This window comes from Oryzias latipes, chromosome 14 (assembly GCF_053564925.1).
Source record: "Oryzias latipes strain Hd-rR chromosome 14, Olatipes_Hd-rR_3.1".
NCBI classification, from domain to species: Eukaryota; Metazoa; Chordata; class Actinopteri; order Beloniformes; family Adrianichthyidae; genus Oryzias; species Oryzias latipes.
Genome location: NC_136250.1, coordinates 20235871 through 20262936, shown reverse-complemented (window position 1 = coordinate 20262936; position 27066 = coordinate 20235871). Strand labels below are relative to the sequence as shown.

At 40.0% G+C, this 27066-nt stretch overlaps 2 protein-coding genes across 2 annotated transcripts; one reads left to right on the top strand and one right to left on the bottom strand.

Annotated features, from left to right (window-relative positions):
- Positions 1 to 885: 885 nt before the first annotated feature.
- On the bottom strand, positions 886 to 10467 carry tmlhe (trimethyllysine hydroxylase, epsilon). Its single transcript, XM_078931222.1, has 9 exons — positions 10441 to 10467; positions 7997 to 8076; positions 7612 to 7754; positions 7355 to 7531; positions 2965 to 3244; positions 2765 to 2884; positions 2092 to 2328; positions 1548 to 1686; positions 886 to 1180 (listed from the first exon to the last, which is right to left on the bottom strand). Exons 1-9 carry the CDS (start codon positions 10465 to 10467, stop codon positions 1049 to 1051), a joined length of 1335 nt encoding a protein of 444 aa, XP_078787348.1. The 3' UTR covers positions 886 to 1048.
- A 2072-nt stretch (positions 10468 to 12539) lies between these two features.
- Positions 12540 to 26888, top strand: mpp1 (MAGUK p55 scaffold protein 1). Its single transcript, XM_004076576.4, has 12 exons — positions 12540 to 12922; positions 16449 to 16577; positions 16650 to 16728; positions 16815 to 16900; positions 16983 to 17051; positions 23347 to 23543; positions 23627 to 23730; positions 24438 to 24518; positions 24619 to 24699; positions 24777 to 24979; positions 26012 to 26086; positions 26220 to 26888. Exons 1-12 carry the CDS (start codon positions 12800 to 12802, stop codon positions 26394 to 26396), a joined length of 1404 nt encoding a protein of 467 aa, XP_004076624.1. The 5' UTR covers positions 12540 to 12799; the 3' UTR covers positions 26397 to 26888.
- The last annotated feature ends 178 nt before the right edge of the window (positions 26889 to 27066 follow it).

Below are 27066 nucleotides of genomic sequence, written 5' to 3'. Positions count from 1 at the left end.
TTTATGGAGCAGGACCAGAAAATGTCAATACTAGGAAACAGACCAACCTTAAAAAATGTCAAATATAAAAACAAATCACAGATTTTATGAGGATGAAATATATTTTAAAGCTTTTACTCTGACTGACAGCTACAGTGTAAACACAAAGCTCAGTGAAAAAATATACCCACACAAGATTCTTTATAATAAAAAAACATGGATATTCTTGATTGAACTTCCAGTTTGAAAGTCTATTTAAGATCATGTTTTAGTCTGAGATTAAATAGAATGTTTTCCTCCTTCAGGCCACATTTTGTCTGAAGGGTTTTAATTCTGTAACCGGACAAGAGAACAAACAGGAGTCTCAGTTACATTAATGTAGACTCATAAAATACATTTTAGAGGACAAATATTCAAAGAATTCAAATGTTGACTCGAGTAAATGTGAAGAAGCTGCTGTTAGTGAGGAAGATGTCATTAACTCTGTGCTGAATGTGCGCTCTTTACAAATGTGGATGCATTTAAAATAGGAACAAAAAGGATTAAAGCTTTATTGACAAAAGGGTGTGCTGCAACAAAAAGCCATTTCCAAACAGTCATTTCTGAATTTGTATTTTGGCAAATGCTTTCATCTCTTCCTGTCCTCACTTTGCATTTTTACTGCAGACGTCTGCACTTTTAAGTCCTCTAACATTTATCAAAGGTATGTGAAAAATTGAAATAATTAATATTGTATTTTATTTTATTGTACATTATTATTTTTACTGTTTTATTATATTTATTTTGTATATGTTATATGAAAAGTCTGTGACTTTAGTCTGTAAATTTGCCTAATTAATTGGTTACCTTACCATTTAATAAAAGCATTAAAGAAGTGGTTCGGATAATAAAAGCACAGGTCACTGATAAAGAAAAATTAGGATTTATTGCTTTAAATGCACTTCAGGATACATTCGCTACCTGTCATTTCATAGGATGGGTCCTAAAAACCAAAACAAGGATAAACGTAATCCAGGAGTGATTTAAATATCTTGGAATTTAGTGCCTGCTTGTTGATGGCTGTGCACGTTCACACGTGCAGTCTGAAGCCACGAGCCCTGCTCAGGACGTCATCTCTGGTCAGGTAACAGCCACAGATCTGTCTCAGGCCGGTGAAGGACTCCCTCCCGTGCAACACCCTCCAGTTATCCACAAATATCACCTTCAAAAGACAGTCCAGCGTTTAGATTGTTTATCCTTTAAACACCAGGAATGGTTGCAGCTTGTAGCATTTCTGGAGCTCTTCAACTAGAAGTGTTGAAGCTCAGTTGGAGTTAATATGGTAGATTATCAGTTTACCCTATAGATAACATCTGATGTCTGTGTTTGATGCTTTATTTTGAAAATCTAGCAGTTTCTCCTTCTCTTTCTGCTTTTCTCCCACTTTCTTCTACAAAGAACGTCAGGAATGACAACCTTTCTCAACTGGAACTCACTGCAGCCGTTCCCCATGAATTTGAGCTCTAACAGTGATACTGGAAGAGTTTCTGATGGAACGCTTTCCTTCAGCCCCACACCACTGTCTTTACCTTTCCTGGATTGAGTTTGACCCACAGCTCGTTCTCTGGCCGCCTCAGTTCTGTGGTGAGCTCTCGATGGGCCTCGTACCACCGCTGGATGACGTCATAGGGGACTGTGTTTATGACCGAGCGGTCATAGTTGTTATAGCTGTAGATAAAGGAGGCTTAGACACAACAAACCACGCAGAAGCACAGAATAACATGAAGAAAAATAGAATAAAAAGGTGGATTCACCAATAAAGATGTGAATGTGTGAAAGGATTGTGACAAAACTGGGCCAAAAGAGAAAGAAAAAATGAATTAAGGTCAAATGAAATCAAATAGGAATGTTGCTGCTGTGTGAAAACAGCTTCAAGTAATAATTTGGCTCTAGAATGAACTCCCATCATGCATCAGTTCGATTTGGTGGGCTACAAAGTGGAAATCTTCACCAAACACAAAAATCTCGGCGGTCAAACCCTCAGATTGTGCAGTTTGATGTTACACATTAAAAAAGTGTCACAGTTGGTGGATCCAGTTGATGAAATGAGTACATGAAGAAGAATGGGCGCACCGGATCAGGTAGAGCTCGTCGTTCCACGGGTAGACGTTGAGCACAGGGCCGATTCCTGTGATGTGGTTTTGGTGGCCGTCTGTATTTTCGATGTACTCGTGGCCGATGGGCACTTGGGTGAGCAGTCGGAAGCTCCGGGGCGAGCGCTGGCGCAGTTTCTCTGCGGCGTGGAAGCCATCCACCAGCAGCGTCCGTCCCCCGGTCCCCTCGTGTTTGAGACAATGAAAAACCTGAATGCTGCAGCAGGACCAGGGGTCAGAATCAGAGTCAGAACCATTGTTGTCACACCGCTAAGGGAGGATGGGGGTGTGAGGCGGTGTAAGATCGTGGGAGAGAATGTGTTTTTTGGAAAAAAACGTCATTAAAAGACCACTGTGAACACTTTAACCCTTGTTCTATCCTCTGACCCCACCCTTACATTGACATGTTCTCCCTACCATGACAAAGGTGGATAAAGGTGTAAAAGATTTCATGTAATCCATGGACACCAGTGAAGATCACAAATCATTGAAGAAAAAAGGTTCAGTTTACTGTCTAGTGGGTCTGGATGACCCAACTCCCAATGTTAAGGTGCCTAGGATAGCACAAGGGTTAAATAGGTCAAAGGTGATCATAGGGGGTCTTTAACTCTTCGGTTAAGTGAAGATGTACACTGCATCTCTCCTCCACATACCCACATGGCTCCTGGAAGTATGATGTGTCGGTATGGTGGTCCAGAGCCAGCTGGCTGTAGGCGGTGTCTCCTCTGGAAAAGTCAGATGTAAAGGACCACATCCCCCCATATGTGGTCTGCCTTATGGTGACAGAAATGTCCAGATTAATGGTTGCTGGCAGAATAAAAAGGTTTCACTAATTGCAGATCAGCAACCTTACCTGATCAGACTGATCCTCTGAGTGACGGCCTCCGTGGCCTCCACTGTCGCGGGGACCCCATCAACAAAGGCGATGCCGTACAGGAGGTAGTTCTGCAGGAACTGCCTCAGCTCAGCATCACAGCTCATGAACTTCTCCCATTCGGCGGCTGGGACGTTGGCACCTTCGTAGACGCCCGCGTTCCAGAGGACCCGTGGCTGCACCACGCCCTGCTTCTTCACTTCATAGCTGTTCGCTGCTAGCCAGTCGAGGCTGAACTTTGACACGTGACCATCCGGCCCTGAAAACGGCGGACAAATAAGCTCAACAGACAGGACGGTCGGAGCTGATTTTAAACAACAGTTGAGATCAACAAAATGAACAATGTCTGAATGTCTATGATACTACAACACCGGCAGGAACCACTGCAGAAGACAGTTTGGTCTCATATATCAAGCAAAATCCCTTCAGAAAAATTACTGCAGCTGCATTTTGCAAGATGGAATAACATTCAGCAAAGCACATCTGGAAAAACCTCACACAGGAAAGCGTTGGAGAATCTCCTGTGGGTAGTGGGTGACTCATATGTGCTTGGAGGAGTTTTCACAGCACAATTTATTAACTCTGTTTGATCAAAGCGCTCCTCCAACAGCAGCTGCGATGACTGCAGAGGGTTCAGTCTGCTCTGATAAGTGTGAACTTTAAAAAAAAAAAAACCATGTTGAAAAAGTCAACACATTCTTTGAACCTATCTAGCTCTGGACAGACAAACCCAAAATAACATTACACCACAAAACCGTCACAGTCAAACACGGCAGTGGAAGTTTCATAATTTGAGCTTGCTCTGAGACATATTTGCAGTCCAACAGTCAGACGCAAACTCACAGGTAGAATTGTGGAGTCGGTTCAAGGCCACTTGTTTGACTGCTTCCATGTTTCGGTCATGGAAAAGACAAATGAGACCAAAGGCGCACAGATCCAACCAACGGCTCAGGCTAAAACTACAGTATGAGGCAGAACCAAGAAAGAGTTGTGCGTTTGGCCACTTCAAGGTATGTCATGAAACTGGAATGTACAACTGTGCATGTGGGAAGTACATCATAAGATATTCCTAAGACTAATGTAAGTGTCTGGCCCTTTTGACGTACGATGATGGTGTTGTTTGAAGTCTATATGCCACACTCTAGTCATACGTAAGGAGCTAAAGGCGGTTCCTTACTGACTGTGTACAAATGCTGCATGTGATACGTTAAGTGGCCATAGAACACCTGTAGGGTGTCCACAAAAAACACACTCCGTGCATTTCTGCAAACAGGCGTGTGTAAGAAAGCACGGAGCGTGGGTTTTAGCACACGCTAGGGCTGCACGATATGAAGAAAACTCGCGATATGCGATATTAGTAATTAATATTGCGATAACGATATAATTTGCGGTATATAAACAATTAGCAAAACAACCAAAAATATTATTCCCATTCCATTACAACAGCTTAAAAATTATACTACAAATGACCCTTGTTGACATAGGAGGCGAACATACAACATAATAGGGCGCCATCCGATTAGTTAACAACGTGAAGGGGTCCATCTGATTGGTCAAAGGGATTCTTTCAATCCATTAAACACTTCAAGCTGCCATAAGATTGTTTGGCCACATCTAAGGTAACCATTTATTGCAAATTTGCTGTCTTTCGCGATATGCATATTGCACAGCTTGATATTGCGATAACGATAAATTTGCGGTATATTGTGCAGGCCTAGCACAATATCTTCGCCACTGGACTGTCGTATCGCTACCCGATACGACAGTCCAGTGGCGAAGAAGGTGATGAAAAGATGTGAACGCAAAATCAAAGACAGGGACAAAGCGAGATGTGAGACGACGTATCTGAAAACATTTGTGTCGTGAAAGCAAAAAAAAATGGGTTTTGAAAGCAGATGTTTAATATTTTCATTTGATACTTTGAAAGTTTGCTTTTTAAAACTGAACATTATGATTGCAAATGAGGACATTTTGATCTCAAAACTGTGACTTTTGTTCTCAATGTGGTGTCACAAATTTCCCTTCATATAATTCGGAATCTGAAGACATCATATGAAGTATATTCTATGAGTCATTCCCCGCCTCTTCTAGGCATTAGAATCTGTCCAAAAAGGCTATAAAATCTTGGGATTTGAAAAAAATAAATGACTAACTTGCTGCATGTATAATCTATAATCTGAAGGCAAATATTTACGGTAAGGAATTATGTTTAAGGCACTAAAAATCAGGTATTTTGCCTGCAGAATGCAGAGACTCATAGAAACCCAGCTGACCTTGACTGCGCTCCACTAACACGAGGAGACACACTTGAGTGTAAGCCTGCAGAAGCATGTGCATCATCACTAGCCCCTGGGGGGGGGGTCACTTTATGTAACACACAGCGCAACTCTCTTGCGTGTGCACACTGACAGCGGGACGGAGCCAGACACCGTGAGAGCAAAGAAATCCCAGAAAAACTGCTTTAGTAAGGATAAGCAGCGCTGAATAGGAAGGCTGCAGGTGTGTGATTTCTGTTTGCTTTTGGCACACCTGGACACCGTGGGGTGTTTTACCTGTCCTATGAAAACGAAAGTAGGCATCTCCTGAGAGCTGCACACTGTGCTGTAAGTGTCTACTCCATCGGAGAGAAAAGTTGGAGGATGAGGAGCTAAAGAGGGAACAGGGAGGTGGATTGCACCTGCTCTGAGAAGATGCTGGGTTTTTTATTCTGTAGCTTTAGGGAGGGACAAAAAAAAAAAAACATCTGTGGAGAAACACAACTACACATTTAAAGTCCCACTTCCATCATCTTTTGATCCATTTTCGAAGCATTCCCCGACATCTTTTCAATTTGATGATGCCATTTTTAGCCAAAAATGTTTTAAAAACCTATGCTGTTTTCTAGATCCGTTTCTGCAGAGCAGCAGTTCATCTGAAATTCACCTTTAAATTGTGGGCGGGACTATTGGCAGGGAGTAAGCCACGACTCATTTCCCATCATTCCTTTGATGAAGCCACTTGGATGAGCAGCGAAACGTTTCAACGGTGAAATAGATGTAGGTCCAGTTGCTATGACTCAACCTCAAGACTTAACTACGAGCTTTTTCAAATATTATTTTCTCATCCACTCCTGATAGAAAAGGATTTGAATAAAGACATTCTCAGAAATGCGATTGTAATCTCAATTTTCTTTATATATGTCCTCCATCATTTAAAGAAAAGGCTACAAGAACATGTTAAAGACACTATTTTTATTTAAGTGGGACTTTAAAGGAGGCAAAAGAGAAGGTAGACTCTATACCATTCAAATATTTTTTGTTGCTCTTTGTCAGATCCTTCTTGTCACTTTTGTTTTCTGATACTTGTTCCAGTTTTGATGTTCTGCTTTAATCCATCTTTAAATCTGTTATATTTTAATAATAACAATTATTTAATAAATGATTTAGGGTTATTTTCCATTCAACTCTTTTGTTTTTTTAACCAACCAATTCTATGACACTAATGAAAGCAAATGGACCACGATATTGAAATGATTTTAACTTTTTTCTTAACCTTTTCTTTTATATTTTCTTCTAGATCTGGGTATCGCTGACAATTATTTATGTTTATTTAATATAATTTTTAATGGATTTTTCTCCTTCTACCTAAAACAGTTTTGAACGGCTATGACGAATAAATTATATCATAATGTTCTGAACATAGATGCTACCTGCATAGGGAAGTTTTTGTTTAACAAATTAAAACGGGAAAGAAAAACCAAGAAGTGTAGAAGATCGTATTATATGAGTTCATATTGCATGTTGTAAAATAGCTTTAATCCTTTTAGTCTGTTTTTATTACACGGGCCTATCCTTTAACATGTACAATGTCCAGGACAATGTTCTGTACGCATAAACTGAGCTAGAATGTGAACTTTTATGGTGACATAATGAGACAACAGCGAGAATCTTCAAACAATAAAAGCATCCTCACAGGACAGGGCAAAGACCACAGCTCACTCAGGTACTGCTAGTAGTGGTTGATGTTCAGGCACATGTGGTTAATAAAACCAAACATGCAAAAAATAGGCCCCATTGCAGCAAACAAATTTAATCAACCAAAGTTTTTGCATTAGAAAAAAAAACTACATTTTAGCAGTAATAATAGTTTTCATACACACTGGATCAGTTTAATTATTATTTGGTGAAAATTTGTGAATTCAGAGTCATGGCTCCATCTGAATGATGGTCTTTTTGTTTTATTTTGTACGGAGCCCGTAAGTACGGTGCCTGAAAAGGGACATAAAAAACTTTTTTTTACCCTCAAGTGCTAGTGCCACGAGAAAGAATGTTATTTGTTCTTTTGTTTACTTCTTCGTTCCTTTAAATGCTGGATCTCCTGCTGTACTCACAGGTCAGGACGACATGCCCTTCCTCGATCCGGCTGCTTTCTGGGCGCACGCGCAGGTCTATCTCCGCGGTGTCCAGGCTCCTCTGGTTGGTGGCGGGGTTGTAGGAGCTCGCGGAGCGGCAGTGGTCCCGCAGCCACACGTAGTTAAAACGCATCGGCGTGTCTCCATACTTGAGTTCTGTGGACGTGACGCGTTTTTGGAGTGAGAGCGTTTCTGGCGGAGCAGAAGCGGTGTGTGGAAACCCCCAACTCACTCACCGAGGCAGTCGTCGAGGACACGCAAACTTGCAGCGCGAGCGTCGGCGCACGCGCGGACCTGCAGAACCCGGTGTCTCCACTGCAGCCGCGTGGCCGAGAGGGCGGGCAGCCGCCGAGCGTGACCCACCGCAGCCCTCAGTGTTCTGTTAAACATCCCAAAACTATTTGGATCGATAAATCAAACCAAATATCAGTAAACTAATACATTCGAATTCTAGGCGGCAAGTCGTGCAACAGACCGACAGCTCTCCGCTTTAGCGTATGTTCCAACCCAAGTGTAAAATTTACGGACGGCTTTATCTCCCTAAATATCTTCGTTTAACGAGAAAGTGGATGGTTAATAATTACATGAACAATGGATCTCATCTGTTGCCTCAATCTGTACCTGGATTTGATGTTTATTATAAACGGCTTAGAAGAGTTGACGCATGCGTTGTTCCTTTGTTCCAGTTTCCGGCTGGAGCACTAAAAAAAATACCAAATAGTTGACTTCTGTTATATTCGGATATTATGACGAAGTATTAGGTCCAGCATATAAGAAAAAAATATATAGATAAATATATTATGATAATTTCCTCAAATTGTATGTCAACAGTTGGCCATAATAAACATAGTGAATTTTGTCTTTGAAAAGTCACAATTTATTAAAATAAAGTTCATTTACAAAGGAAAAACAGATCCAGTAAAATTCTGGAGCATTGGGATATCCATGTTATTCATCTAAATTGCAACAGAAATTAAACAGGAAATGTTTGATTTTCTTTGTTGAAATATATTAAAAGATGCTTTTATTTTCACAAAACGAAGTCATTGAAGGGCTCAGTTGGTTAAGTGTGTGAGTGGAAACCAGGTTTCAATTCCCACAGAGCAAGATTAGCTTCATCCAGTGTGGGTCCTTGGGCAAGACCTGTTAACCACTACCCAACTATGTAGTTACAAGAGTCTTGATGAACTGCAGGGAAGGGCATTGTACATAGAAATCTCTACCAAACCACCTGTGAGACTAAGTAAAAGCTGAGCAATATGCTGAAAGGTGAACAACATTTAATTTTTTTTAAAAAGCACAACTTTTTCCTTGTAAAAGTACAACTTTTTGAAGCATAATCTTACGATTTATTCTCAAATTTATTTTTGTATATTTATTTTACACTACTACTGTACATACTCTCTTGTTGGGTAGTTTTAGTCAAAGGTTTTTGGTTAAATATAAGCGATGTGTACATTTATACTCATAAAATATATTTTTGTTCCAACTGGTAATAAAGATCAGAGGCATCCTCAAAGGTTGCTGTCCTATTATGTGAGACTTCTTAAAGAAATTGATTTTGATCTCAGGGGTTGAGCGGTCGACCTCTTATCAGAAGATTGAAAGTACGGTTCCTGCCTTGCCCACCCATGTGTCGAAGGGTCCTTGGGCAAGACATTGAACCCCACATTGCTCCTGGTGGTTATAGGTTGGCAACATTGTTCTGCAGCGGAGCCGCCATCAGTGTGTTAATATGTGTGTGTGGGTAAATGGGACTGTGACTGTAAAGCACTGTGGGCCACCAAGGAAGGTGGTAATGTGCTATAAAAGTCGGCTACACACCATTTACCATTTTAATATTTTTGTTAGTCTAATGTTTATCTTTGCATTATCTTAGAAATAGAAACAACAAAAAAGAATAAAACCAAAATTTGATTGCTTTAGGAACATGCATTTTCATCAATGCATCTAATTGGAATTTTTGTTATTATACCTTCCTGAAGGAGGAATTTGGTAAAAACACCTCAAAGAACCACCTTAAAGAAGAATGATATATCCTCAAAGATCCGGATGAACTTCTGTTGCTGCAGTACTGAGAACATTCTGTCAGGCACGGGAACTGCACTGTTTCAGTCCAGAAATCTCTGCAGAGGGTGGAGAAAACCAATGCATCTCAGGAATTCCACTTATACTCAAGAGAACATTTACAGTAAGCATTGACTCACCATGACACGCAAAATTATAAAACAGCTCTATCACGCTCCCAATAAGCTCCATATACCAGCGGGGTCCAAACAAAAAGATAAAGTGTGTGATGGTCTATCAAACCATTCAGCATGCATTTTTTAAGCCATTATAATAACATTCAATGCAAATAAACCATTTAATTAATATATATATATATATTTTTTTTTGCAATGGGATACTTTTTATTTTGTCACATAAACAGAAATATATCCACACAATTTTACCAAAATTACTTAGAATTTCTGATTTAAAAAAAAAACAGAATTCAAATGCAGAAATATTCTAATAATAAAATAACTCTGGGTTCATATAAAATGATACATATTCAAGAAACCATGAACAACTTTTAAAAAGTGCTGGAAGCCGCTAATCATTGATTTTATTGCAGGAGCCTGCAGTTCCAGTGGGAACACCGACTGGACTTTGGACATGCCTGCTCTATACCTCCTGCTGTCTGGGAGGGGCTATATGAGCCTCCAGAGCAAAAAAAAAAAAAAGAATTTTCCTCCACAGCTGTTTCTTTGCTGAACTCCATTCGGTCATACACACAATGCCTGAACACTTTTTCGCACACTGACATATTATTGTGTTGTAGTTTTTTTCTGTATATCACCCGTTCTGTTTTTAGTTTACACATTGAAGTTACTCATCACTATTAAATATCCTCCCTGTATCAAATGCATTGCACTCACCTTAGCAAAAAGCAGTGCGGTGAAGTTTTAAGACTTGTGGTTTTTGCCTCACAGCGAGAAGGCCCTGGTTCAAATCCCAGCTGTGACCTTTCTGTGTGCAGTTTGCGTGTTCTTCCCATGCATGAGTGGGTTTTTTTCTCTTACCCCGGCTTCCTCCCACAGTCCAAACATGCTTCATTGGTTAATTGGTTCCTCTAAAATGTCCCTATGTGTTCATGTGCGAGTGATAGTGTGCCCTGCGACCGACTGGCGACCTGTTCAGGGTGTACCCCAGCTTTGCCCATCAGTTTCTGGGACAGGCTCCAGCAACCTTGTCACCTCGAAAGGGATATAGGGTTAAGAAGACGGATAAAGTTTTATTAAGGATATTAAAGTTTTAGGTTTCTGCCTTGGTTTCTTGCCTTTTCGGTCCGTAAGACTAGTCACAATATTCAGCAATCAATATTTGCATTTCGTTTAACCTGTTTGGTTACATAGCTGCCGGTGAATATGAAATGTCGGGCTGCCAATTTAACGTTGACAGAAGAAACCGTTCAGTGGGGCTGGACCCAACATTAAATCATTTTGACAGACAAGCACTAGACACTAATGCTGATTTATGATTTTTTTTTCTCCCCCCATCTTAACAAGGATAGGAAGGGTATTACAAAATATCCTCACAGTTTAATAGCTTGTCAATCTTTAAAAATGGTAACACACATCCAATGCTTCAGACTAACAAAATTATAAAACACTTTCTGAGGAGGCAAACCCTACAATCAGATTAAATCCCAAATATCTTTGTTTTGTTGGATTTGAAAAGTCATGGAACGAAAAATGATTTATTTACTCGGAAAACTACAGATTGGAAGGGGGGGGGGGGTTGAAAAGGTAATGAGCAATTCTAAAGATTTCTGAGAAGGAAAATTCTGAATTGCTCATCATCCTCTCTTTTCCCCCCATCCTCTGTAGAAAACCTACTATAGAAAGAGTTTTAGTCACATCTTTACACATAATAGTAAAATGTTCTTAGCAAAAAAGTGTTTGAATGTAAATCAATTCAGCTATCAAGTTGTGAAGAGGAAGCTAAACATTTAGTCATGACAATCAATTGAGCAGGGCTTCGAAATATCTGAAGTGATGGGATTATTTCCTTCTATTCACACCTTCTATCAAGCTTTTGGATAGCTTTCATTACTTCCGGGCCATATGGGCTACCCTGTAGGGCTGAATGGGATATCATAAATGATGCATTTAACACCTGGACAATTCATGTCCTCCTTTCTTTGCAGTAACTTCAGGTCTTCCCTTGTGGTATCCTAGGCACTTTAACATTGGGAGTTGGGTCATCTAGACCCACTAGACAGTGCTCTGAACCTTTTTTCTTCAGTGATTTGTGATCTTCTCTGGTGTCCATGGATTACATGACATCCTCTCCACTTTTATTCACCTGTGTCAAGCTAGGGATAGCACGTCAATGTAAGGGCCGGGTCATCTGGACCCAACAGGATAGCACAAGGGTTAAAGAAAACTGTCATTTAACTCAGGATATGTCGTCAATCAGTCTTTTGAACATTTTGTTCCATTCACGTGTCCAAAAATAAAATAAAAAACCTGATTTGGGCACAACTTCACAAAATTCACATTTTATTGACTACAATTTTTGAAATTATTGTTAAATCATTTCTTCGTAAATTCAAATCCTCCCACGCACACTCTCGGGTGATAGTGCGGGTGACTGGGTTGTTTTGCTTCCCTGTCTGCGGATTGAACAGCCCCCTCTGACAATGCTGCGGTAATGTTGCGTTCAAGGTTCCCCGAACAGTTTTTAAATTAGGGAGTTGGTCAAACGGCCCCTTTCCTTTAACGTAATTTGAACCGTAGATTTTGAAAATGCATCGACAGCAAAAGTCTCATACTTTTTTTTCAGAGCATTTCTTAAAATCCGGGATGGGGCAGTTGTTGTTTTGTTAAGAAAAAAACAAGGCTACATATTGTAATATGTGCTCTTAACATTACCGCAAATTGATTCTAATTAAATAACTCGAATTTTTGTTGTTTTTGTTGAAAGTTTTGAAAAAACAAAAAGCACAACAACAAAAAATATGTGTAAAATATCCTTGATTAATTTGCAGGAAGGAAACATAAGAAACACAATAATAACATAAAGGGGGGAATCCGTAAACATTGAAAATTTTCGAGAGCGTGTAAAGATTTTATTTAGTACTACAGCGTCGGAATGCAGAAATGTCCGAGTTCGCGTCATAGCTTGAATGGGTCATAGCCCCGCCCCTCCTGACCAGTCTCATGTTTTCATGCTTTGTCAGCGGTGCCCCGCGGTACATATCTCATGTTCTTCACTTGCTAACGATCCAAACTTTGGACTTTCATCTCCAGGAGTGACTGGTGTCATCGTGGAGACTCGTTATCAGCTGTTTCATCAAGTATCTGGCGGACCTTGAACGGGGGGGGGGGGAGGCAGACCGGGTTCACAGTTGTTTTCTTCTTGCTAACTCTGTGCGCGATGACGTTAAAATACAATAAAACCGAGCCCGTGCTGATACAGGAGCCGGTGGCCAGCATCCGGACAGCCCTTTCTGATCTCTACCTGGAGCAGCTCCTTCAGAACAAACCGAAGGTGGACAAGGTGAGCTTTCTGTCGGGTTTCCGCCGTGTTTGTTTTCGTTTTTCATGGCTTGCTCGTGTGCTTCCGGGAAGCAGATAAAACGGGCTACAAAATTGTGCGCAACATCCCAGGATATAAAAATAGACCCCCTGAGAAGTTCCGTTGCGCAAACTGGTGCAGGTCAGCTTTTTGCAGTCTCAAAAAAATGACGTGGGCGCTTCCCAGACACTGAGTTGACAATTTCACTTCGTCTTTTCCTCACATGTGAACGTGGTCCAACAGGGTGGTGTTGTGGGGAGAAATGATCCCCTTCTCAAAGTTGATCACGAATCCTCGGGACGTTTGAGTCACATTGATCTGTGGAGCCGCATCTGCAGTTTTTCCCTCATCAGGATTTGCTTGTTTCCTAATCTGTTGGTGGGATTAGAAAAAAAAAATCTGTTTTGAACTTTAAATCTGGTGGAAAGTTCCACAAAAAGGATTAAAAAGGTACATCGGCTACAAATTAAAGCAGGATTTTTCATGACGAGGGCAACTTTTCTTTTGTTCTGCAAATCTCTGCTTTTGAAAAGTCAGCATTCAGACTGTTCTAGGGACAGAAAAGACGGAAAGCACTTCCCCTGATATCAGCAGTTTGCAAGTGTGTAACCTGAAGTTGCAGTCACACTTGTGAGGTAGCACTGATTGCAAATCAGTTTATCCTACTTTAGTCTGTAAAAGACACAATCATGTTGTTGTTGTTCTTGTTTTTTCTTTTTGTATAGTGGCTCAAAATTTAAGTTACAAGTTAGTCTGATGTGCCTCCCCAGGCTCCATCTGAGGTTTGTTTTGCAGCCTTGAGCTCTGATCCTCTGATCTTCACTTGCACTACAGGCTTCAACTGTCCTTTGACCTACATAGACTTAAATGGAGACTGTTTAGGTCTTAACTAGTCCTAAACATACTTTCAAGTCACATCTGGTTACTCCAGCTGACTGAGATCTAAGGTGTCTCTTGGATCTGAGGTTTTCTTTGTAAAACAGACACAATAAATATATTAATAAATATATTTTATTTGGAGTGTTTTGGGAGTTTTAAATGTTACTTATGAAGCGCTCGTGACTCCAAAAAAAAAAAAGAAGGCTGGGCATCACCAGACAGATCAGTAGAAGATGGAATGTTGCCGTTGAACATCAACAAGCCTTAAGGCCAAGTTTGTTCTGAGAATTTGGACTCTTTTGACTCGGGTTATCTTGATTTCTTATTGACTCAGTTCTAAATAGAGAGGACACCACAACACCCCCACCGTGGGTCATGCTTTCTGAATGGACTGTTTGGTCCAGAGCAGAGCATGCTGGGATTGCTTGCTTGCCTTAAAAGTGGGAAAGCTAACTTGTACTTCAGAGCAAAGAAGTTGAGTTGCAAGTGGATCCTGGTGTGGTTCACTTCAGTGTGAAATGCAGATGGGCTGTGCAAGGAATCGGTGAGGAGAAGAACGGGCAAACGTTAACATTTCATTGCCGAAAAACAGAAACACACAAATCCAACGGCAAAAGCTTTTAAAAATGTCACGTAAACATGATCTAAACGTGCATATATGTGAGATTTTATAGTAACTGAGTGATGATTGGTGACAGTTTGGTTCACCCTCATGACTGCAGTGAGAACACCAACTCAACATTTTCTAAACCAAATGTGTCAAAATTACAATGTTTCCTTGTTTATCATAGGGGTTATGTTCTAAAAATAACCCACAATAGGTAAAATGTACAGATGATTTGCGGCTGTAAAACCCCTCAATACACACTTTATACACTTTTCTCAGGCATGAATATTTTCCCACTTTCCTCTGTTGTTTAAACACTCAAAGTTCCAACCTTCATAGAAAAACACACCCGGTTTTAAATAATAACAACAGAAATCTTCTCCCGATAAGAGATTTGTGTAGATTTATACAGGAGACACGTCACAGAGGAGACTGATTGACGAGGTCTATAGCCAATCAGGATGCAGAACACAGCTTGTTGTAAAAAAAACAACATCCAAAATTGCACTGCAAGAGGTGAAGCGTGATATGACGAGGGACCCCTGTATCGTAACTGAATGATGACTAGTGACAGTTTGGTCCACCCTTATGATTGCAATGTCAAACCCACTTGACTTAACATTTTCTTCTCATTTATACCAATTTTTTTCCTAACTATCCTGTTCTGAAAGATTCCTTACTGACGCACATAAGACGACTACTATTTTATTTCCTACAATAAGAGAGAGATCTGATTGGTCTGAAAAAAAATCAAAAATTTCGAATTTTATTTTGTAAATCACATAAGTCCTTTTTTTTCTAATGTCAGGTAGAGGTGTGCATCTCTCTTAATGTAGCTTTTTTCTCCTCTGGGCGTCATTAGGAACCCTGTTTAGTACTTTGTTTTTCCCATCCAGAAATCCGATTTCCTCCTCTCAAATGACTTCCTGCTTCCACTCGTCCCTGCAGGGCAGTACACGTCAAACTGTTCATCAAACCTATCAGTCCTCTAAATAGAATAAATCAAAGAGTGCTGTTGTCTGTAGAGTTCTCTTGGCTCCCTGATGAAACCAAACAGCGTGAGTTAATCAGTCAAGCAGATTTCTCTTATCCAACCATTCTCCTCTGCTTAACGGTTGTCAGGAGGGAAACCTCCACTCTTCTGAAGTGGATAAACATCCGTCTTTTCCTGTGATTTGGACTGGACTCGTATAAATTACAGCTCTTGTGGACAAACTTATGGACTCACAAAAATAAATCTCTTATTCCGTAATACATGTTTAGGGGCTGACTTCCTCCTTTCAGGGGTGCATCTCCTCTTGTGCTTGTACAAAACTCTGACATCTGTCGCAGGGAAATTTCAAGTTTCATGAAAAGTTTACAAAAAAATAACACCCCCCCCACCCCCAACCTGGACAGCTGACTTTATAGGTGATGTTTATCGGTTTATTATTGCGTTGGAGCTGGAGGGCAGATAACGGCTTTTTGCTGAGGCAGCGCTGATGTGTCATTTTAATGCAGAAGCTGATGTGCTGATGCAGGTTATTTGACAATTTTGGTGATTCATTTATAAACTCTTTCATATCCACCGCATTCCACTCATTCCCACTCCTAAGCCCTGTCTTATCAAAGAACACTAAGGCAGCTCTTTGGTCTCATTTAAAGGCTTTCCTCTGATTCAGAGGAAGTCGCAGAAATACAAGTGTCCGTATTTCTGTTCCCAAAACGTCTGAACACTGCTGTGAGATTTTCCGAGGAGGCTCGGTCTTTCTTAGGTGGCTGCTTTCGCCCTGCGTAGGTCCTGCTGATGGTCTCCATGACCACATGAACCTGTTGGATCAGATGACTGCACGTGGTTAATAAAGCGTGAGAAACGTTGGGTTAATTTTCAACCGCCAACCGACATGGAAGCTGCAAATAAAGCACAGCTGTTGGCACACGCCAGCAGAAACTCTCTGCGCTTATTAGAAATATTGCAGAGATTAATGATCTGTCCAGATTAACTAGGGAGGGGTCTTTTTCCTCCCTTTTCTCTCCGTACAGGCAGCGATGCAGACCTTTGAGAGCAAGGGGGCCGAGGTTTACACCAACGGTTGCGCTGGACACACGAACGGCACGGAGCTGACCAGGATGAAGGAAGTGGTTTTTGAGAAAAGCGCCTCAGAGCCGATGGTATTTGACCTCCTCTGCAGACACAGAGTGGGTGTGGAGTGGAGCTGCTGATGGTGTGGTGTTTGTGTGCAGGGCGTCACTCTGAAATTCAACGACAAACAGCGGTGCACCGTGGCCAGAATACTGCACGGAGGGATGATCCACAAGCAAGGTATTGTGGGAAAACCAGAGGATTCCCAAGAATGAAAGCGCGCTCATGACAGGAGCTGATTTGCCCTTTTTGCGTTTTTCCTGCAGGGTCTCTACACGAAGGAGACGAAATCGCAGAAATTAATGGCAACAGTGTTGCGAACCAAAGCGTAGACCAGCTCCAAAAGATTCTAGTAAATTTCAAATCTGGTCACCTGTTTGGATATTTTTTGTCTGCTTAATAGAAAATCTTTAATTCAATGCTTCTTTACGCAGAAAGAAACAAATGGAGTCGTGACGATGAAGATTATCCCCAAAATGCAAAATCGCTCCAGGATCTGTCAGGTGAGGACGAATGGGGGACGCATGGCTTTGAGTTTGGGGCGCAGAAAGTGTTTCTGTTGGAAGGAATCCGAACATTTTCCCTTTTAAACTTCAGTTTATATGTAAGGGGAAAAAAACCATTAAGCTTTGTAAGTTAAGGTATTTTTTAAGGTTTAAAATGAACATATTTCGAGCTTTTGTGCTACTAAAGACCGCTGTCTACAGTACCACAGATTTGTAAACCCTTTAAAATCAAAGCTTTAGCTCCAGTGTTTACATCCTCTCGACGACTGTAACCCGTCAACTGTTTACGCAATTTGGGTAATTCCAGTGAATTCTGAAGCAGAGGAACTTGCTCTTGCGCTGATATGCTACACCTTATGGATGTGTTAACGCGATCAACGTAGATCAGCTGACCCTGTCGCAAAGTGTTGCCTAGCGGTGCAAACAATATGAAAAGCCGCTGTTGTTGTGGGAATTGTTGTTGTGGGAATTGGGGTGAAGGTTGAGGAGTTACAGTAGGTCAAAGAGCGTACGCTATTTAGTTGTCTCTGGCGACATCTGCGGTAATTAAAGGGTTAAAAGCAGCCAGTTTGAGCGGATTCGGCCATCTCATACTCTCTGATCCAAGCATCCTTCCTCATCCAACGTGGTCTTTTGACATCCTTCTCATCTTGTATCTCAGTTGAAGGCACAAACTGTTTTTGTTATTTTTTTATTTGATTTATTTTTACAATGGGTTGATGTTGCACAAGTATTGCACAAATTCTGCAGTTGAGTGACTGGTGAGTACTCGCACCAGTGAAGTTTATGCTGGGATCACAGTCACCAGTATGAGGGGCCGTACAAAACGTATTTCATTCTGAACCACTCACAGACCACACAAACATATATATTCACTTTCATCCACATACATTCACTCTCGCATACATACATTCTAATAACATGCGTCTAATAACGAACTTTCTTCAACGTCAATGTGAGTTCACCATTTGAACGTCGGATTGACATTTTTATCAGACGTCAAACGGAGCTGCAGGTCCAGCAGTTTTGCTTCTGTCTGTCTGTCAAAAACCCAGTCCTGGATGTCTATAGGCCTACAATGTGTCCACTATTTTATGTCCAACAATGACCTCATTTGATGTCCATTTTAGTTTAACAAAAATGCCAGATAGACATTTTAATGACCCATAACAGGAACATGCGGGACCAGGGCAGGATTTGAATTTATTTAATTTTTTTACATTTTCATGTACTGTTTATTTTATCTTCTTATAATGTAACGATTGACTGATATGTGGTAGAAAATTATTATCTAAAAATTATTTTATTTTTATTTATTTATTGAGACTCAGAATTTATTTCCCCATTTTCACTGCAGGCGAGTTATGCGTCAGTCATTTATGCTTAACTACGTAGTCAACTCCACTCTTGCTAAAACGGCCCGTCTGATCCGACCGTGCAGTTTAGGGTCTGACTCTGAACCGTAGACGTACATATGACTGGACGGAGCATCTCTGACGTCACCCTTTGACTTCTACAGTCCCCTGCTTGAAGCCTAAATTGCCAGCTCGCGGGCGCAGCTGGCTGGAGTTAACTCCGCCCATCTGGGACGTCCCAAATCTGGTGAAAAGAGGCAGGACTGAAGGAAGTTGTTTTTTTTCCCCACGCCCACGGTTTATGCCAATCCGCGATCCGCTTTAGCTATAGTCTCCGACTCGCCAATGCTGAAGTGGACCAACGTTTACATCATGAATCGTTATCAGTAAGTACTTGGTGTTTTACTCAGAATATGCAAATCTTTTACTGTATAGCAGTGCAAGATTTAGACAGCAATAAAAACATATTTTCATGTGTTTGAACAGCCGGCTCTAACACATAACACGTTCAAATATGTTATTTCTGTGGTCCTAATATGTAATATCAAAATATACTATGTTATTGTACCCTTTATATATGCAGTTTTTAAACGATACATGAAAACAGTGATAGATTAAGGTGTAAAACGTCTTAAAAGTAAGGAGTTTTTTTTTTCCCCCTTAGTTGAGCTGAATATATTATCATCAACGTCTTAAGACTCGAGCTAATATTTGACTTAACCCTCTACACACCGTCACAGGGCTCCAGTTAAGCACAATGCTGCTCTGCTGCTGACAATCCAATAGAGCGGACTTAAACATTTTTTATTTTCTGGCCTACAAGGAAGAGCAGCTTCTGATTTTCTCACTGCTGAGGATGTGAATGGGCGATGTCAGGAGCCTGGAACTGGTCACCAGGACAAAAGAGGACGTCCAGTAGCTTTGCGGTGCTCAGCCCTGATTTCCCCTTTTTTATTTTTTTTATTTTTTTTACATTTCTTTCTGAATTTTTGTTTTCTTTGGGTAGAAATGTACTTTAGGATGATTTATTAGGGACTTCAAATGTCAAAAACAGTTAGTGATGTGATAGATGATGCTTTGTAACCATTACATTGTTCACAAAAAGCTTTTTTCTCTTTTATTAATTATAAATTTGAAATATTTTTTACTCGACATGATTGAAAATAATTTCATCACACCTTTGCTCTGCGGCACACAGCCATCGTGTCAGGTGATTGCTAAAAAAGGTCCCTACTTTCTTTCAATGAAGGATAAGATGTACTGAATTGTCAGTGGTCAATGGCCATGACGTTTTGAATAATTGAATCTGTTTCAAAAAGAAATAAATGTTCAACAGACTTGACTTTGACCCAGATTACCTTTTGCTTTTCTTGCATATTGAAACAAACTGAATCAACAGAGGTGACTGGTCACTCAAATATATAAAACTTACTTTTTATTGAATCACCCTTCAGCAGGATTTCTCTACAAATGTAACAATTAAACATTGTTCTGCATTAAACTTGTAAATGTCGGATTGTCTTGGTTTATAAGTCGACTCAACACAACACGACACGTACCTGGAGAGGAACATACGAGACAAACGTGAAATTGAAATCACAAAACAATAAGTAAAAAAACTAAACATGTATTAATTGATTGCTTAAATTAAATTATATGTTCCTGTTGGAGTAGACTGAACTATGTTTTCATAGTTTTACTTCAAAAATCTGTGTGATGTCACTTGCTTTATGAGATAATTAAATATGAATTGAAGCAAATGATTAAATATATTAATGTAAAGACATTCAGCCCCCGCTTGCTAGAGTTACCACTTGGTCTATTGATGTGAGCATGTGGTGGCCTCTCAGCCAATCACAGCACGTCATCATCTGCCACTATACTACTTCTTTCACAAACATATTTACTTATTTCACACACATGTATATACATATATATACTTCTTTTGCACATATTTCTTTCACATACAGCTCTCAAATTGTCCCAAAAATATTTAATCTAAAACAACACATTCGAATTAATCAATTAAATCGATTAATCGCCAAGCCCTACTAGATACAAATATCAATTCTGCCCATATTTGCAAAATATATCTGGGAACTTTAGATTTATTTCATGGACAAAGTTAAGCTTTGTGCAACATCTGTGCAGTCCCAGTTCAGTAAGATGAAACCCAGAATTTTCACTTGTTGGCAAATTTTCTGAGAAATGTGTCCAATTTTTTTGTTGTTGTTTTTTTGTGGACTGTTGAAACCCATACAGAAACAAGGCTGTATGATTCTCAAAGGCTAAAATCCAGAAAAAAAAATACACCAACAGCCCTGTGAAAATTCTGCAGCTTTTTACCTACAATTTATTCCAAAATTAAGGAAATTGTTAGATTTTAATGTGAACAAATACTAATAACCACGTTCAAGGCTGGGTTATTATATTTTTGCTACTACATCTTTGTTGGTCTTTGAAGGCTGCTGCTGATGCATCTGTTGAGCAAAAAAAAATTCAGAAGAGCTTTTGGTTCTTTGTCCAACACAAGCACAAAAACCCTTTACTTTTATTCATTTATAAAATGTGTTTTTCTTATTTAAAAGATAAATTGTACCTATATTTGATGAGAAATTGGACAAGCATGTATCCATTTTTTATCTATTTTATTCATAGAAATACATGAAAACAGTCTTTAACTGCTGAGTTTTTAACCTTTAAGTTATATTTGTTTCCATAGATATAAACTGTGAGAACACTGAATGCAATAAGAACTGGTGTTGCAGTTGGGTGAACATGAATGTGCTGCGTCTGATGCTTCCTGCAGCTTTTGCATTACAGAGCCCTGCAGGTCTGAGTGATGCCGATTGAAAGCCTGAGCGCTGCAGCCATTCCTCTTTTTAAGCCCTGAAAAAGTTCCTTTTTTTTTTTTTTTTCTACTGTGTCTTCAATCAAACCATCTTCCATCTCAGAGTGCATGCAGAGTGTGACCAATTCTTTTCTTAACACTTGTTTGAAATGATTTTGTTCAGGAGAATCTTCTGTTAGTGTTTGAGCATCCAAGGTGACTATAATACTCATTCAAATTTTAAGACCTATCACTTACTACCGGTAGTTTAGTTCAGTAGAAACACATTAGAGACGCGTTTCTCACTGCCATCTACTGTCCACTGTATTTGTATTTAGCACCTCCCCCCCATGGCAGCAAAATGGCTGCCTCTGATTAAAAAAAAAAGAAAAAAGAATATTAAAATACTAAAGATCTGTCGCCAAATTTTATTTCATATTTGTTTAGTAGAACGTCCTCTACCTCCCATGTGGTCAGTGATGGCAACCCGCCTAAAGCTTGTAGTCTGACCATCCTGTAGCTGTAGTTGATACACTGGTGATCCCGGCGGCTCCAGCACATGCCGTGCACGTTCACACGTGTTTGTGTGTTGGAGAGTCCTGGGAAAGCCACGAGTTCTACTAACTACTGCATTAATAGTAAAAAAAAAACAGAATGCAACCATTGAAATTATTTAAAAAAAGAAACCTTAACATATTTAAAGTAGAGCATTTTTAACAGCTGTGATAGTTTATTCTGTCATCTGCGATGTTAGTACTTTATGTTTGTATGTTTAGTATTTTATTACATGTAGAAGACAGAAAAATGTGTTTTATTGAAACATAGTTTTAACTTTTCATAACTTCTGTAAAATCCAGCCTTCTGTTGTCCGGCCTATTCTTCACGGATGGCGGAAACTTTTGAAGCTTCAAAAATCTTCAGTTTTAAAGTCTTTTAAGGTCTTAAAAAATGTTAACGTTTCAGAGACCTTTGAAGCTCCAAAAACTTTTAAACCTTTAAAGACCTTTGATGTTTTAAAAAACTTGTTAGGCTTCCAAAACATTTCGGGCATCAAAGATTTTTGAAGTTTTAAAAAGTTGTGAGGCTTCAAAAACTCTTGAAGCCTCAAAGATTTTTGAAGCCTTACAGACTTTTAAGGCTTCAGAAACCTAAAAGGGCTTAAAAATTCACTTTTGACTGATCATAGTTTTTTCAGCCTTCAAAACTATTTGTGGTATCAAAGCTCTCAATGAAATGGTGACGTATTTTCCTCCAGATAATGTTCTGTTTTGATTATTTTAGGATCAAACCCTACTGAGCATTGATTACATGGCGGGTCTCATCAGTAAAGTAGCGGGGACTCGAACGTGTTTGCTGCTGTTTGCAGATATGACCATATGAGAGCATAAAAATAAAAACAAGACCATCTGGAGAAAATGTTGCCATCATTCTGATGTAGGCGATTAAGGTAGAATAAAAATGCAAAGAAATTCGAAAAAGATGGTCGTTTTTTTCTACTCTTCAATTCTATTGTGTTGGTTTCTTTTATTTCATTCTCCAAAATTCACCTTTTTAAAACAATTGCATTCTGTTTTTTTGACAAAGCATTTTGTTATTTAAACAAATTTATCCTGAGGGGAATCAAAGTCTGGTCTATATGTGACCTGTGACAGTTTAGTTTAGCTTCCATTTGGTTACATTGAAGACATTTTGTCCCCACAGTGTTGGAATTGGCAAAACTTAATAACTTTAAATCTAACTCAACTGTCCAGATCATATTAGACACAGAATTCTGCTCATCGATAAATTAATGGGTAACTTTAGAAATCCAGAAAAGGCTTAATAATTTCTAACGTCTCGTCATGTGGCTTTTTATTCTCCTTTGATGTGCTTTTGTGTGCAGGTCTGTGAAGCATTTATGTTTCAGAAAATTCCTGCAGTTTTCCCCAGCAGGCTGCAGCTTTTAAAACTGCCTTAAGGAAGACAATAAAAAACAATGGGCCCAATGATTCAAACACGTTTTAAAGCTGAATTTGTGCTCGTGTAAAACAAAACTTTGAGCTCATCTGCTCTAACTGATCATCGCACGCCGTGTTTTTCATCTGACTTACCTTATCTTCATCTGCAGATGTTCATGAGGGCACAGTTTGATTACGACCCCGCCAAAGACGACCTCATCCCCTGCAAAGAGGCCGGCTTGAAGTTCAGCACCGGAGACATCATCCAGATCATCAACAAGCAGGACCCCAACTGGTGGCAGGGCAGGGTGGAGAGCAGTGCTGCGGACTTCGCCGGGTTGATACCCTCCCCTGAGCTCCAAGAATGGTAAACGTCGCATCGCTGATCGGTCCTTTCTGGACAGTCCTCGACTCAAAAATGTTTAACTGTTTGGGTTTTTTTCTTTTCAGGCGGGTGGCCAGTAAAAGCAAAGCCAAAGGGGGGAACCCGTCTTGTAGCCCATTTGGAAAGAAAAAGAAGTGCAAAGACAAGTACTTAGCTAAACACAGCTCTAGTAAGTAAATCACTGGATTGTACTGGAAAAGTTTTAATCTTAAAGATCCACTCCCATCATCCATTGCTCTATTGTAAAACGTTCTTAGTGGTCTATTAGATTTGATAATGCAGTTTTTTTAGCCAAAATCCAAAAATCTGTCGTTTTCTATTGGACATAATTTCTGCAGAGCGGCGGGAGTTCATTAGAAATTCACCTCCGACCAACCACGCCCCCACTTCCCCAGCGAGCTTGTGGCCCGCCCAATGTATTTTTATGTCACAACTACTTCTCTTCTGCTCCTGATTGACAATGATTTGACTAAAGCAATACTCTGAAATGCAGCTTAATTAAGCTTGATTTTCCTTATTTATGTCCTTCATCATCAGAAAAACGCCCCCAAAAACGTGTTTAAAAACAGAAAAAGCACAATTTTCATCGGAGTGGGTCTTTTATAGAAACATTTTACTAAGTTACAATGACTTTTCTAAAATAAATATCACATAAATCCTATATGTTCTGTTGGCAAATGTATGTTTTTCCTTTTTTCAACTAAAAATACTCCTTTTGATATGCATTTCAAAAAGCAAGTCATTCTCTCAGTGAAGTAAAGCCGCTTTAGTCTCTGCGTCCTATAATGAATGTGAAAAATGAATTTTTTGGGGGTTAAAATGTATTTTGACCTTTCTTCTGCTACTTTCCTAAATGATTAAAACGTTTGTTTTCAGTTTTTGACCAGCTGGATGTGATTTCCTATGAGGAAGTGGTACAGCTTCCTGCTTTTCAAAGGAAAACTCTTGTGCTCATCGGTAAGCTCCGAGCAGGCATGCCGATCTACTAAAAAGAAAAAAAAAAAAATCTGAAAATTACTGATGCAGAATATTTGATCGGACTCATTCTCCCCTTCAGGTGCACCCGGTGTCGGAAGGAGCCACATCAAAAACTCACTGTTGACGAAATACTCCGATAAATTTTCCTACCCTGCACCACGTAAGTCGCTTCGCCGTTTTCCTTCCAACAAAGCAGCCGGCTTTGCCGAGCCACCCTAATACTCCAAATGTGAACAGATACCACCAGACCCCAGCGGAAGGATGAGGAGAGCGGAAAGGAATATTACTTCATCTCCAACGACGCCATGACCAAGTGCATCACTGGAAACGAGCTGCTGGAGTACGGCAGCTTCCAGGGGTACATGTTTGGGACTAAATTTGAGACCATCCAAAAGATTCACGAACAGGGGAAAATAGCTGTGCTGGATATTGAACCTCAGGTTAGTCTGGACTCAATTCCTGCACTCACCTCAGAAGGAGGTTTCCTTTTACTGCGGGAAATACGAGCTTTTTCGTCTGCCCCTCTCTCACAAAGATTCGATTAAAAAAAACTCAGAAATGCAAATTTAAACTTAATTTTCTTTATTTTTCTTCCTTTTTCATCAGATAAATGCAGCAAGAACATGTTAAAATACAAAAACACCATTTTCATTGGACCAAGTCTTTAAAGGGCCTATATCATGCTATTCTTAAGGTTTTCAGAGTAAACAATATCCATATATATGATAATATACATGACCTTTGACACACTAAAGAGGGATGTTTTTAAAGAAATGTTAGTTATTTTGGTTGCTAATTTTCCTACCCAGAGGTAAGACAACTCGATCTCTGAGGCTCCGCCTTTCTCTCCTTGTGGGTGTCGCCCATTTCATGGCGTCAAACAGAGAATCAGCCTCTGCAGCGGGTCTGCGCCTCACCCACAAAAACAAACATCTTTTGACAATTTTTTTTCCAGTATATTTTGTCTATAAAAGGAAAGCGTTTATTGACGATCACCGCTAGCTCTACGGAGAAAGTGGGTGTTTGTGTTACCCTGGGGGCGGGGCTGGCAGTGCAGACTCTGTCCCCACTTTGTGACATCACAATGTGAGAACCCTTGTTTTCGTGGGTTGGAAGGGGCTGGTGCTCAAAGATCAGGTTTTTAGAGGAATACTCAGAAATGCTTGAATAAATTAAAATACCACTTTAAGGATTGTTTTTCATGAGGAATTAACATCATAATGCACTTAAAAGCTCAAAAAAGTTGATATTGCGTGATATAGGCCATTTAAAGCAACTAGTGGTTGACTATTAATAGGAAAAAGCAGTTTTTAAAAATCCTTTATTGATTTATTACATCAATGAAATAGGCCCTTTAAGGCATCACTTGTGCATTTCTTACTGTTATTCATCAGTTGTTTTGTTCAGTAAGCTGTTGATGTTTGTAAAGAAGTTGCAGATGTGTACTTTATCATCTGCATTTCTTCTCACAGACTCTGAAACTGGTTCGGACTGCCGATTTTGCTCCTTTAGTGGTTTTCATCGCTCCAACCAACTCTGCCACACAGGTGCAGCCCCTTTTTAGAGAAAATGGTGTGCTCCGTGAACAATTGAACTGCAGACTCACCTGCTTTTTTTTTTCTGTCTTGCTTCTTTTTCTTCTTCTTCTTCTTCTTCTTCTTTCCTTCCCCCATGCCACAGACGGAAAACCTACAGATGATCCAGAAAGAGTCGGACGCCATCCTGAGCACATACGGACATTTCTTTGACGTGGTTCTCGTCAACAACGACGTAGACGAAAGTGTCAAAGGGGTGGAGGAGGCCATCGAGAGGGCCACCTCCACCCCACAGTGGGTGCCCGTGTCGTGGGTGTACTGAGAGGTGCCCGGCGTCTTCACTCCTGCTTAAAAACAGAATAAAAAAAATAAAAAACAGTGCAATATTACTCCTTTGCCATCAAAGACGCCCTAAGTACCGGTATTTACTTTTTGATTATCACAAAGATCATTTTTTTCACACATTTTGTGAAAAATAATGGGGGAAAAAAGCAATATATAGTTTCTCTCAGAATATGGAGATGCTCGATTGTGTCCGCTTTAGGCTTTTCAGGGGCTTTCAGATTGTGAGAAGTATCAGCAAAACTGGACCACAACTGTGAATGAGACCACCACTTTGACGATCGTTCTTTCTGCTCCCATCAGTTTCAGCCATGAAGTCTTTGCAGAGTCTTTGCTCGTGCTGTCTGTGTAACTGCACTCAAACGTTTCTGTCAACCACTGACCCCGTCACAGGACTCCCATCTGAATGTCACTCCGTACGGCGGTGTGGAAAAGGCACTTTGAAAGTGAATAAAGACAGACCTCCCTCTGATGCATCTTTGTCTTTTCTTCTTGATGGATCTCTGCTATTACCACTTCACTGCAGAATCTGAACCTTAAGAAAGTAAAAAGACCCGTTTCAAAAAACATTGTCTTATTTTCTGTCTTGCAAGAAAAATCATATCAAGAACGTTTTTCAATAGTAAAATAATGTAAAGACAACATAGTAT